The sequence below is a fragment of the Telopea speciosissima genome, chromosome 8, assembly GCF_018873765.1.
Source record: "Telopea speciosissima isolate NSW1024214 ecotype Mountain lineage chromosome 8, Tspe_v1, whole genome shotgun sequence".
NCBI lineage: Eukaryota > Viridiplantae > Streptophyta > Magnoliopsida > Proteales > Proteaceae > Telopea > Telopea speciosissima.
The window spans coordinates 50,878,480-50,892,213 of NC_057923.1; the positions used below are offsets into that span (position 1 = coordinate 50,878,480).

The window sequence follows — 13,734 nt, forward strand, 5'->3', positions numbered from 1 at the left end:
GTATATGTAGAGCTGTTCCACATCAGGGCCTGCACGGTGTACACTGTGCAAAATTTTATCAACAATGGCGACCGTACTGAACACTATTTCTTCAATTAGGTTCTTGAACCGTACGGGCGACCATCTACGTACCAATAAGCTTCTGGCATCCACTTCTGTTTCCCTCACCCGTAATTCCATTTGCTGAGTTTCAATTCCGCAGATTTTAAACGCTCGGATCCTTTCCCTTCTCTTTACTAACACTTCTACAAATTTCTCAGGACGAACACTTGTAATCAGAGCAGCAGAAACTGATACTAGTGAAGGTTCTTCAAACTTTTTTTTTCATTACTCTCTTTTATACTAAATTCTTCTGTTTTTTTTTTTCTTTTCACCTGCAAGGAATACTATCTATCTATTTGGATTCATGGTATTCAGCTTTTCTATTTGTTTTTTTGCTCATATGAGCATCAGTTAAATCTCAAGCTCCGGATAAGGCACCGGCTGCTAATGGTTCGAGCATCAACCAGTTGCTTGGCATAAAAGGAGCGGCTCAGGAAACGGTAGGCGTTCGATATAAGTTCATATTTATTTGTTTCTTTATTGGGAAACTTGACTAAAGATTTTGTAGTAGTTCAGGGTTTTGATTAAATTTCAAGGTCTGTGATATGTTTGTTAAAAAGCTAAATGGCCTCGTGTGTCACTGAATATTGCACTATAGATTTATCCACTTGTTAATATCCTGCAAATGCAGGGCTGCAAAAAGCCTCAAGTCTGCATATTTACTAATAACTGTAATGAAATTGAACTTTTATATATGACTGGTATAAAAGAGAGAGGATAGAAGTAATTGAGAAAAAAGGAATCACATAAGATGCCTAATGCTTAAAGATAAGGTTTTCTTGGGCATGCTTAGCTGAAAGACATTTTCCTTTTTCTAGTGATAGAGCTTATTCAATGCATTTTCTTGTTTTCCTCACAAATGCGCTGATATTAAGGTGTAATTGCAGAATAACACTTGAGGTTTTAAACTGGAAGTTGATTATATCAATTTTAATTTTCAGAACAAATGGAAGATTCGCCTTCAACTTACAAAGCCTGTGACATGGCCTCCATTGGTCTGGGGAGTGGTCTGTGGAGCTGCAGCTTCTGGTATGATTTTCTCTGCTTTATGAATTAGTGCCATAGTGGGGGAGCCTTGGTGCAAAGGTTAAGTTGTGCTATTGCAACCATCAGGTTGTGGGTTTGAAACATGGAAACAGCCTCTCCACAAAGCGGGGGTAAGGCTGCGTACATGTGCCCCTCCCAGACCCTGCAGTACCGGGAGCCTCGTGCAGTGGGACTCTCTTTTTTTAAGTGCCATCTATAAGCCCAATATTTCTATTCACAGTTGTCACTGTGCTGGTTAGTTCACAAATTCATTATGTTAATCCTTAAGAACAAAATCTAAACATGCCTGACATTTATAGCTGTTCTGGAACCACCATTGAATGGGTCTTGCACAGGAGACCTCTAAGGCCAAATCAAGATGTTTAGATGGCGTTGACTGTTAGTCTGAAATGCTTGTGGCAAACCTTTCTATTTCAAAACTACTTGGGAAAAGTGTGACTCAAATGATTGAGATCATCCACATATCCTAACTTTTGGCCCTTTGGAGCTCTTAGCTAGACCCATTTAAAATTTTCTGCTATTCCTCTGGATGCACATATCTGCAATTTGTGCTAGAGGATATTTATTATTATGAAAATTTTAGATTGGAAAGGCTGTCTTTTGTCATCATTTCATGAAGCAAATTGCAGGTTTAATTCTTTTTAGATTAGCCATCAACAAGCTTGCTTAGCTATGGAAAAGAAAATTGGATGCAAAATATTCTTATGTTAGAAATCTATAATCAAGGGGCATTGCTCCACTCAACTTATGGGTAGGTGTGTGGGTGTCAATTATTTGACACAGGCATGAGGTGTTGGACTTGGCTAACTCAAGAAAATAGGATTTGAGATTCCAGGGGAGACAGTATTCAGCAATTATTTTTAACTTTTAACATTTTATGATTGTTTTCTATAGGTCAATAATTATGTTAGTGTCATCAAGGAGATCAAACAATTTGTTCCTGAACATGTATGTGTGTGACACGATGTTATTTGATTCTCTATGCAGGTCATGTTAGGGTGGTAATAATTGAAATAGATTATTATGATAGGTTGCCTTGTAGTAGTTTAGTACATTCTTTTAGCCATTTTAATAGGTTGGATGCTTATTAACTGAACACTTTAAATCTCTTTGTCTCCTTCCCCTTTTTGAACCTGTTATGTTATGGACACAGCGTACACATGTTCTCTGCTGTCTCAGAGTTTGATTCTGTGTTCTCATGTGCCAGACCAAACAGATAATCATAACCATTTGTGATTTCAAGGGTTTGGCATATGCAATTTAAGGGTTTCAACCCTCTCTGCGATTTTCTGTTTTTGGGTTTTTTTTGGCTGATGTCTTTGAGCCTTGTGCCTCTGGTTATTGTTCCTATTGCTGGTTGTTGTTATTGTTGGTGCCTTTGGTGATTATTTGCATCTGATTTATTCTCTGTGGTGGAATTCTACTATCTACAACATTATGGCTGATTCTAAGCTTCCCATGGATAACGTCAATGTTCAGATTACATCTATTAAACTGAATGGGGCTTTCAATTATATTCTCTGAGTCCTGGGCACAGGCAGTAAGAGTTTATAATCATCGCCAAACAGAAGATGGACTATTTGACTACGTCTCCACCTGCTACGACTTCTGCCGAGTATAAGGAGTGGATGGCGGAGAATGATACATTGCTTTGTTAGTTGTGTAATAGTATGGAGCCTTTTTTGGCTGCTAATGTAATGTTCCTGTTGTAATATGGGTACAAGGGTATCTTTGTCTATTAGGGTTTAGTTGGTGTTGCCCTAAGGGTATAATTGTAACTTGTACTTCATAAGTTTTGTTATAAATAAAGAGGGCTTGTGTCTCATTGACATAAGTTTAATTTCCCAAATCCAACATGGTATCAGAGTGAGAATCGACATTGGGATCCGAACCCTAATGGCCTTGCTCATGAAACCCTAAACTCACCGCCGCCTCCCTCTCTTGCTTCTCTACCTTTTCTCTCCCTCTCGGTTTCAACGTCAATGCCACTACCCACTGCCAGCCCTCTCTCTGTCTCTCTCTCAACCTCTCGGTTTTATGGCCTACCCCCACCTCCGCCTCCTCTCTTGGTTTTACTGCCAGACACCACCTCCACCTTCTTCCGCCACCTGCGCTAGCCACCGCTACCACCTTGCCGTCTCTCCTTTCTTTCCCTTAGTGGTGATCTCTTTCCCACCAAGGGATCTCTCCATTCCTATGAGTCTCTCTCCTCAAATGGGCTTCAATATCGGTCTCCCAAAGTTTCATAGTGTGACTCATTAGCTTTATGCTTCTATAGTTATTGAAGCTTTAGATATTACCTTTAATTTTGTAGATCGTGACTACAATGCTTCTCCTCTATTCATCTGACATCTTCCTTGTGTTCATAATCCTGTTAAATAGATTGGTTAACAAATAAACCCCACAACCTCCAAGGGTTTTCCACACTTCTATTGGAATCTCATCTAGGCCTGGTATCTTGCTTACTTCCATCTTTTTTAAGACTTCTTTAACTTTTGCCACGCTAACCTTTCTTACATATCTCACGTGTGGTGTCTTGTTGAATAATGTCATCTTTCGGGTCATTTCTACTCGACCTATCTCCATTTTGTAAGTCATGAATATACTCATCCCATCTCTTCACAATGTCCTCATTCCTTGTCAACACTCTTCCATCTTCACCGTTGATACACCTCACCTGATCGAAATCTCTATTCTTCCTTTTTCTCATCTTAGCTATCTTCTAAATAGCTTTTTCCTCTTCTTTAATGTTTAGGTTGATATAAAGATCCTCATATCTCTTCGCCCTAGCCATCGCCACAATCTTCCTAGCTTCGTTCCTGGCATCGTTATATCTCTTTTTACCCTTAGTCCTTTTCCATGTCTGAAAACAATCTTTCTTGATCTTAATGGTTGCTTGGACCTCATCGTTCCACCACCAAGTCTCCCTAGGGGCCTGACGACTACCCTTCGCTTCCCTTAGCACATCCTTAGCAATCCTCTTAATACAAGTCATCATCTCGTTCCATATCGCATTGGTTTCCCTCAAAGTCCCACTTTCCTTGTTTGACCATATTATCAGTAAATGTCCTGAGGGACTCCCCTTTTAGTCTCCACCACCTTATCTTAGGGTACATAGGTTCCCTCCTCCTACACTTCTGTACACTCAGGCACATATCCTGGATCACCAGTCTATGACTCTATGTTGGGTGGTTAGGTTCTCCCCAGGGATAGCCTTACAGTCCTTACATACCATATTGTCTGCCCTTCTTATTAGGAAGAAGTCAATTTGGCTATTATGGTTCCCACTTTTATAAGTAACTAAGTGCTCCTCTCTTTTTCAAAGAAAGTGTTCATGATGTGAAGGTCATACGCTATCGCAAAGTCTAGGATTGAGGTCTCCTCTTCATTCCTCTCCCCAATCCCGAAACCGCCATGGACACCTTCATATCCTCTATGATCACTCCCAACATGTCCGTTCAGGTCACCTCCAATAATACTCGATTCATCCTGGCCAAAACCCTACATTAAATCATCCATGAGTTCCCAAAATTGACGCTTACTACTTTCATCCAATCCTACTTGGGGTGCATAAGCGTAAACAATATTGACAACCTCTTTCTCCAATTCCAGTTCGATGGATATAATCCTTTCTCCCAGTCTTTTGACCTCTACTACATCATTCTTTAGATATTTGTCCATGATTATGCCCACTCCACTTCTGTCACTATGGCCTCCCGAATACCAAAGCTTGAAGTCATCCAACACCTTAGTTTTGTTACCCTTCCATCTTGTCTATTGGATACATGTGATATTAATCTTTCATCTCCTCATAACATCTACCAACTCCAAGCTCTTACTCGTTAAGGATACAATGTTCCAGGAAGCTAGTCTAATCTTACGCTTCTGGGCTGAAATATTTCCTCTCACTTGCCCTTGACTACTTATCACCGCACTAGGGTGTCGGCATGGTGCGTCGCTTACAGGGGACACCCTAGTAAAATGAGGACGTAGAGTCATGAGATCAAAAGAAAAGAGATCATAAAACAAAAGAATCCATGCAAAAGGTGATTAGCGGAATATATTAAAGTGCCAGCTGCCGATCTGACGCACCACTATAAGGGGGAAATATATATATACAAAAGGGTAGAAAGGAGAGGACAAACCTAATGCATTAAAAGACACACTCAATAGGTAAAATAAGGTGCATATATTGAGTCATTATTGTAGGTTAGAATTGCACCTCTTGGGCAAAGTGAACCTTGTGTCCTCTCACCAGTAATTATTGTGGGATTATATGAGCAAGCATTTATCGAGTCATTATGTTTACCGTCTACATGGCCTAAATGAAACTGATGTATCTTGGGGATGTTATTGAAGCTGTGTGCTATTTCTTTAGTTCATAAATAAAAATATTTTTGTGAATGTTATTATTGTTAAGGAAAAAGGACTCTGTCCGGGAGTGTGGCTCCTGTGCTCAGACACAGGATGCGGCGAAATGACCACCCGCCCCTATTGATGCATCTGTGTGCGCTCCCCTTGGCTCCCGCACTGCTGCAAAGGCCACCCTCCCTGACAGAAAAGTCTTCCCTTACTGTTTAAGATACTTTGGCTTAGCCTTTTTTATGCTTGTACGGGAAAAATTCAGAGTCATCCAATGCAATACAATATTGGAATACAGTTTACGGGTTGAAAACCTTATTGCACGATGTTTAAAAAAAAAAGTATAGCTAAAAAACTATAAAAAGGGAGAGGAAATATGAACTTTTAACTTTGCACCGGACACAGCTACACGAGCAAAACTTTTGTTGTCTGTAAAGAAGAATTATTTGGAGGAAGATATTTCCAATAAAAATTCATTTATTTTTTTTCCTTTTTAATCATTAAGTACAAGAGTTCATTCATAAACGTACATGTTACATCTTCAGATCGCTACTTTATCATGATCACACATGAAATCTCCGCCATCTAGGATCGATCAAATTGCAGACTTACCAAATCCTGCTTGTGCAATACTATTATTAACCAATACTATTATTTATTCCTCAACAACATTGAAATATCAAAAGGTTTGAATTTGTCCAGTAACATTTTTTTTCCTGATCAGAAATTTGTCATGCAACAATTGATAGATCAATTGTTTGGTACACCACATAGTAATTCTAAGGATTCAAATATTGCATTATGTTCATCTAAGGCTTGGCTATCTCTGCATGTGTAAAATGGAAGCTAATTCTTCTCTACCTTTTATGAAGTTATTCACTTATGCATTCTGTTCTTAGATGTACTTATACAGTGATGTAGTTCAGCTAAACCTTAGCCCAAATTTTTGGGGTGGTACATGAATCATTGAATCCTATTTCATCATTCCACTCTAGATGTGTTCCTTACCATAGCTTGAAACTTCAAAAAAGATTATTAAATAAATTTATTTACTAAAGTGCATATTAAGTTCTTGGAATATTTTTGATAATTTTTGCCATTACATTGCAGGAAACTTTCACTGGAATCTAGAGGATGTTGCCAAGTCAATTGTTTGCATGATAATGTCTGGTCCATGTTTGACAGGCTACACACAGGTAGCTGGACTTTAGGTGTACAATTGTTGCTTCGCTTCTCCTGAATGCTGGTTCAGAATAAAAGCTATTCTATACTTGTTTCACCTTTGTAGACACTTAATGATTGGTATGATCGAGACATTGATGCAATCAATGAGCCTTACCGTCCAATTCCATCAGGAGCAATTTCTGAGAATGAGGTATGTATGTTGCTTTGCCTGTAGGGGTTTGCACTACTACATTATCTCTTATTAACAATAAGTTGTTTTTATTTTATTTTAATGGTAAACGTATAAATTCGCTAGAAAGAATAGTCTAGAGCTCTACAAAAGGGGAACCAGAAGAAAAACAGAGCAAACTCAAGTAATCCCCCTGGGACCAGCAATAAAGTGGACTTGAATATCCCAAGATTGCACCAAATGTCTGTTGAATGGAGAATCAAAGCTAGCTGCAACTTGAGTACCAAAAAGATGCTGGACTTCAAAAGATATTAGGCCCCAAATATGATTGATTGCTCTAGATCTCTTCTTAAATCTTCTCCTATTCTTCTCCATCCAAATGTAGTTAATGGTTGCATACGAGACCAGCTTACCCAGCGAGTCTTAATGGTTTTCCCTTTAAAATTCCATCTAATCCAATTCTATTCTCCTTTAAAAGATTTGATTCTTCTCCTTAGGACAGCATTTCCTCACCAAACCTTCCCCAAACTGATAAGGAGAAAGGACAAGAGAAGACTAAGTGCTCTACATTTTCTCTGCTATTCCAAAGCAGAAATTAGAAGAGGTAATGATGCTCTTATCCATCAAGAACATTTGTGTAGGTGATGTTTTGGTAAGGCCCTCCAAGCAATGAAACTATGCCACAGTATATTCCATTTAAATCAATCAATACCATCCCACAGAACCCTGAGTCCTATGATGAACCAAATCCCAAGGCGTGGCTGAAGAGAAAGACCCTGAAGAAGTAGCAGCCCAAACTAGCTTGTCTCCACTCCTCCTTGGTGTTCCACTAACTTCCTCCAAAACAGCTCAAGCTTCAATTAGATTACGAGAAATTGCTGATCTTGAAAGCCACACACCTTTTTTTTTTTTGGATAAGTAATTATATTAAAAAACGAAAAAATGAAAATTAAATATACAAAAATAGGCAGCCACCTAGAACCCCTTTAAAATAGGCTTAAAGAGGGAAATGGAAGGCCCCTAACTAAAACGGGACAGGCCCCACATCAACCAAAGTGCCAAAAACAAGGAAGTTACAACAGATAGTAGGTACAAAAATCAGCATCCCCGCTAACCAATTTACAAAGTTCCTCCGGGAAGTCAACCGGTTGGAGAATAGTCTCCACATCACCCGTAGGTAAGGAGGCAATATAATCTGCTGGTTGATTCACCTCCCTCCACACATGCTTATATTCCACCGATGAAAGGGAGGCACTCAAATGGTGGATTTTGCTCTTCAACCACTGTAATGCCTAAGGACCTTTAATCTTCCCATTTAGCAAGTCCACAGCCAATTTGGAATCTGACCGAATGGACACTTCATAGAAACCTTTTTCACTACATAAGGTCATACCCCGGAATATAGCGTACAACTCCATCGAAAGGACTGATCTATCTACACCCACACCTGCAAAAGCAATAATGGGGGAACCTATAGCATCAGAATCAACCCTCCATAAGTTGCCTTTTCTTGGGATAGAGATCCATCACAATGCAAAGCAAACATAGACTGAGGAGGTCAAAACCATGAACATGCCTTCGGAACAGTAGAAATCCAATGCACATTAATTCCCCAACTATCAACAAGAAACTGATTTCTAGGGGTGTAACTTCCAGTAAGAGAAATGGTAGTACACCTAGAAATCACATCTTCTTTAATTGCAGCAACAACTTGAGGTCTTGTTCTTGTCTTATTATGGAATAATCTAAAATTTCTCTCTTGCCACACACGTGCTGAATAGTAGAACAAAAAGCCAGCTTACCAACTATTTGAATGGGGTCATCTCCACTGAACTCATATTTAATCCAAACAGCTATATCTTCCATATTCTGAACTTGTCTTCTACTTTGGGTACAAGAAGAGAGAATATCCCCCCATATTTTTGAAGTAAAAGAACAATCAAAGAAAAGATGGTTCCGACTCTCCAAATCAGCCCAACAAAAAACACAATTGGGATTTACCCTCACCTGTCGTCTAATAAGCTGGTCTTTGGTTGGCATAGCATCCACAATGCATCTCCAAGTGGTAAAAGACTGTCTTGGAATATTTTCAGAAAACCAAACCGCAACAGACCACTCCACGTTCCTTACTTTATTCCGAATAAGATCCCAAGCTGATTTAGTAGTAAACAACCCAGTAGAATTGCCTTTCCGTACTACCATATCGGATTCAGAATGATGAAGTTTCTTCAAATCGGGTAATCCCCTCCACATATCATGCAAAGCTATAGATCTAGTGGGTCTAGGATGCCACACACCTTCATGAATAATATCAAAAACTTTTGCCATCCATCCCAGCATCGTAGTTGATTCCTGGTCCAAATCTGCTGATCAAAACTCCAGAAGGGTGCCAATTGTCAAGCCACAACAATGCATTTTTCCCATCATCTATCAAATATTTAATCATGTGTTCAACTATTTGTCTATACTTCAATATTTTCCTCCAAACCCATGAGTCAGTGGACATTTTACAGTCCAAATTGGGTCATGCTTCAAATACTAGAAGTAGATCCAGTCAATCCAAATACTCTTCTTTTAAGAAGCCACTCTCCAAATCAGTTAAATGATTCCAGCCTTTTTGACATCCTTGATTCTCCTTAAACCCAGGCTACCCACCCTCCTTGGGAAGATAAATGTTAGCCAACTAACACTTTGTAATAATCTATTACTGTCTGAACCTTTCAAAAGAAAAAGAGGCTCATCAGAGATTCTACCTTTTGAATAATTGAACCAAGGCAAAGCAAAAATACCTGTGCAATATAACCATATAGGTAGGAACTTTGTATTGCAGATGTCACCAGCTCTAGCTGCCCAGCAAAGGATAATAATTTAGCTTTCCAAAGCTGGGCAGAAAGCTTTGAAGATATCAGAGGAAGACCAAGATATTGAACTGGAAGCTGCCCCAATGAAAAACCAGATATCCCCATCAGAGCATCTTTCATATTTTCTTCAACACCTGCTAAGTGAATAGAAGATTCCATTCTATTGGCTTTTAGACCTGACATCTCGGCAAAATGATCCAAAACATCTGAAACTGCAACAAGACTGAGGATCAGCAGCATCAGCCTCTGTGACCACCATTAATTCGTCTGCAAAAGCCAAATGACTTAGCTTCATCACCTTGCATATAGAAAACAAATCCACCTCTACCTGCTGCATGTTTTGATGAATGGATCTGGAAAAATCTTCCAAATAATTTGTTATTCATAAATGGAAAACTAGACGCTAACTAGACTATGTGTTGACCTAATACTAATGAAATTACTAATTAGCTCTATGCCTCTACCATCAGTAGTTTAACTGGATCAAGAAATTAGTCAAATCAGCCATGTTAGCTGATCGAATATGCCCAAAGGTAGGTAATGTAGTCCTAGATAGGTAGGAGACCTACTAGGAGCCAAACAACAGGATCAAATAACAAAAGGGGCTGCTGGTTCGAATGGACAACACTAGGATTTAGGTCAATTCCTAGGGTTTGGGTTGGATATTGGGAAAGGGGTTTATAGGGTATTAATGGGCAGGTCTAGGGGGTTAATATGGTATAAAAAGGTTAGGATTTGGATGAGTTTTGAAATTCTGTAATTTTGGGCAGAATTGAATTTTAGGGTTTTGGGTTTGGGTTTTAATGGAGCAAGGAGATGAAGGGGTTAGAGTGGGAGTTTGGGGCTGAAACTTGGATCGAGTGTCAACAATGATGTAAGGGATGTATGCTGAAAGTTTGGTTTGAAACTGATGGACAGATTTGGAGTTATGGAGGTTTCCTAGTAGAAGTAGGAGAGAGGGGTAAAACTGTAATTTCAGACAATCGGCTGGGTGGATGGTGTTGAAATTTGAATCGAGTCTCTCTTAGGGTTTGAGGAAGACTTGATCAAATTTTTAGCAGATTCTAATGGTTAGATTTGGCTGGGCAGAATTCTCACGAAAATCACCTTGTATGTGACCTTCTAGAAGGAAGAAGAATAGTTGCAGAATTTCTTACTTGTTACAGGTCTTCAATGGCAACAACTTTGAAGATGAACAATGGGGTCTCCCGATCTTCACAATGCAAGGAGATAAGTAGCAGCCCTCCCGATCTTCACAATGCAAAGAGTTGATTGGAGATCCACCAATCCCTTCAACCTTGATATTACTCACAAGGCACACTCACGATGGAGCAAAGGCAGCAAGCATAAAGCTAATTTTTATTAATCAAATTCGTATCTAATGCTGGCCTCCCTTACAAACTTATATAGAAGACTCACAAATAGACTTAGACACTAAAAATGAATGGCTTAACCCTATCCCTAACCTATTAGGCAACTTAAACTAACTAGAAAACTAAAATACTAAAAGAAATAGACTCAAAACATGGCTGGACTTATAAAGTCCTAATCCAACCAACTTACATCACATGACCACTTAACCAAGTCACATGATCACTTAAATTGAACCAATTGGATGCAACCAATTTGAACCGGTTCAATTAGAAAACATAAAAATAAACTAAGTATTGGGCTAATCCCGTATGCAACCTATATACCCATATTTTAGGCCCATAAAAGTGGCCTATTACATTAGAAACCCATGGGATCAAAGGCCCAACATGTATGTAACCCAACCCTAGACTTATTCCCAATGAAACAAGCCCTATTTGGTGATGAATCTGCATCGAGGGTCCCATATGTCTCCTTCTTAGGCGTAGAACATTTATGTGGGTCCCGATCACCAAGGATTAACAGCTGCCTCATTGTTTAGCTAATGGGTTTTTTTGGGGAAAGAGCCCTAAAAGATATGGTAGGAGGCATCGGGGCTTAACGTTGATGTTCTTATGAACCATAAGATGATGTATATGCAAAGATAAGTCTTTATGGTTTGCTTTGATAAAATTACTTGGAGTTTGCTTCTGTAATTTTATTGTTTAATGCTTATTTGCTATTTTAGCCCATTGGCTAATTAAGGTGTTGAGTCCAGGCATGGATTTTGTTGAGATAGGCTAAATTACCCGATAGGGTAATTTAGTCCTTTAGTTTTATTAGTTTTTGTCCTTTATTTTATTTCCTTTTCTCTGTATTGTTTCCCCCTAACCGATCTCTATTTGGGATTCCTAGTTATAATGGGAATTCCTAATAGGAATAGGAATGGGGGTTGGTCCTATTTTGATTAGGAATCATTCCTACTTTGATTAGGAGTAAGTTTCATTCCTAATTAGACTAGGAATAAGGTGTAATTCTGTTTACTATAAATAAAGGGGCTGGATGATCGATTATGACACTCAAGCATGCAGTTCTAAGGGCTGCTAACATGGTATCAGAGCCTATTCTGATCTAAAGAGCAGCTTTCTCAGTTTTTTGTTTCTGTTTTCACTTTCCCCTCTCCACGGTTTCTGGTTTTCTCTTCTCCACCACTCTCGGCTCCTCTCTCTCACTCAGGGCAGCAACTATGTGGTAATCTGATGAAGATTTAGATGCTGCCCTCAATCTTACCTCATTGAAGACTGAAGACTATTGGTATGACCTTATTCTGCCGGCAGATCTCCTCCATTCTTGAAGATCAAGTTCTTCCTACACTTGAAGATTGATCTGTCCTTTTTTTGGAGACTATTTTCTGCTATTATTAGGGCATACCTTCCTTTTTTGAAGACTGCAGAATTGGATCAAGTACAGTTCAGAACCAGATCTGCGATTTCTCCAAAACACAGTTTTTTCCTAATTTTTTGATCAAATTAGGGTTTCTTATTGGCTCATCAGAAAGAGCTAATTTTTGGAGGACTTCTTCCCCACTGCTAGAGGATCACTCGACCTTTTTTTCAGCCTATTCTGACGGCTGAAAGTGCTGCAACTTCAAAACCCATCCTCCACACTCAAGTCAGTTTTTTGAAGATCTGATTTTTTTTCAAATTAGTGGATCGATGGGTGACTCAGAGATGACAACTGCTACTTCTGGAGGAGATGGTTAGACTAGGAATGACTTTCTTCCCTATGCTGCGGCCATTAAGCTTGATGGTACAAATTATTTAATTTGGGCGATCATTATCCTGACCGTGGCGCCATCTTCGGCACTCATAAGAAGGTGCTGCCCGTACTAAATGGACTGCCAACGATGCTATGGTGATGTCATTTGTTCTGAATTCTATGACCACTGACCTCTCTAGTCAGTATCTCCTCCTTGACATTGCTACCCAGATATGGACTGCTGTCAAGGGAACTTATGGTCGTTCAGGCAGTGGTACTCAGGTTTATGAAATAAGGAAGACACTCCAAAATACTACTCAAAAGAGATGTCTGTTACTAAATACTATACTGCCCTCAAGTGTTTATGGCAGCAATTGGATCGCTATGCTCGGTTTCAACCTACTACTACTGCTGACACTACTGCCTATCACTTTTATGTTGATCAGTTTCGGGTCTATGATTTCCTGGCTGGCCTTAATGATGATTATGATCCTATTCGGGTGCAAGTTCTTGGTCGAGTTCCTTTCCCCACTTTAGAGGAGACCTTTTCTTATGTTCACAGTGAAGAGACACGAATGGCTGCCATGATGCTTACTCCCAAAGTTGAGAGATCAGCCTTACAGACTGCTGGCTTCACCCCTGTTACTTCTTCTGACAGTGTTGCTGCTATTACTACCACCAAAGAGCCTGTGAAGTGTGAGCATTGTCACAAACCATATCACACTACGGCTCAGTATTGGAAATTACATGGGAAGCCTGTGGATTTTGAGGCCAAACGTGGTCGTGCTAAATCTAAAAACAAAGCCAATCACATGAAAGTGTAGCTCTAACTCCCACTGCGATATCGGTCTCTCCCGGGAAGAACTCCAGGCTCTACGTCGAATGTTGAACCCATCCATG

At 39.5% G+C, this 13,734-nt stretch overlaps 1 protein-coding gene across 2 annotated transcripts in view; it reads left to right on the plus strand.

Annotated features, from left to right (window-relative positions):
- The window catches only part of LOC122670977 (chlorophyll synthase, chloroplastic), a 27,166-nt gene continuing 13,432 nt past the window's right edge, over positions 1 to 13,734 (plus strand). Inside the window, exons 1-6 of one of the 2 annotated variants that reach the window (XM_043868040.1) lie at positions 1 to 170; positions 261 to 305; positions 451 to 542; positions 1,044 to 1,131; positions 6,622 to 6,707; positions 6,800 to 6,886. In XM_043868040.1, coding sequence (XP_043723975.1) covers positions 65 to 170; positions 261 to 305; positions 451 to 542; positions 1,044 to 1,131; positions 6,622 to 6,707; positions 6,800 to 6,886 — 504 coding nt within the window. In that variant the 5' untranslated portion in view covers positions 1 to 64. The remainder of the gene's footprint in view (positions 171 to 260; positions 306 to 450; positions 543 to 1,043; positions 1,132 to 6,621; positions 6,708 to 6,799; positions 6,887 to 13,734) is intronic. The other variant, XM_043868042.1, reaches the window with a different exon arrangement.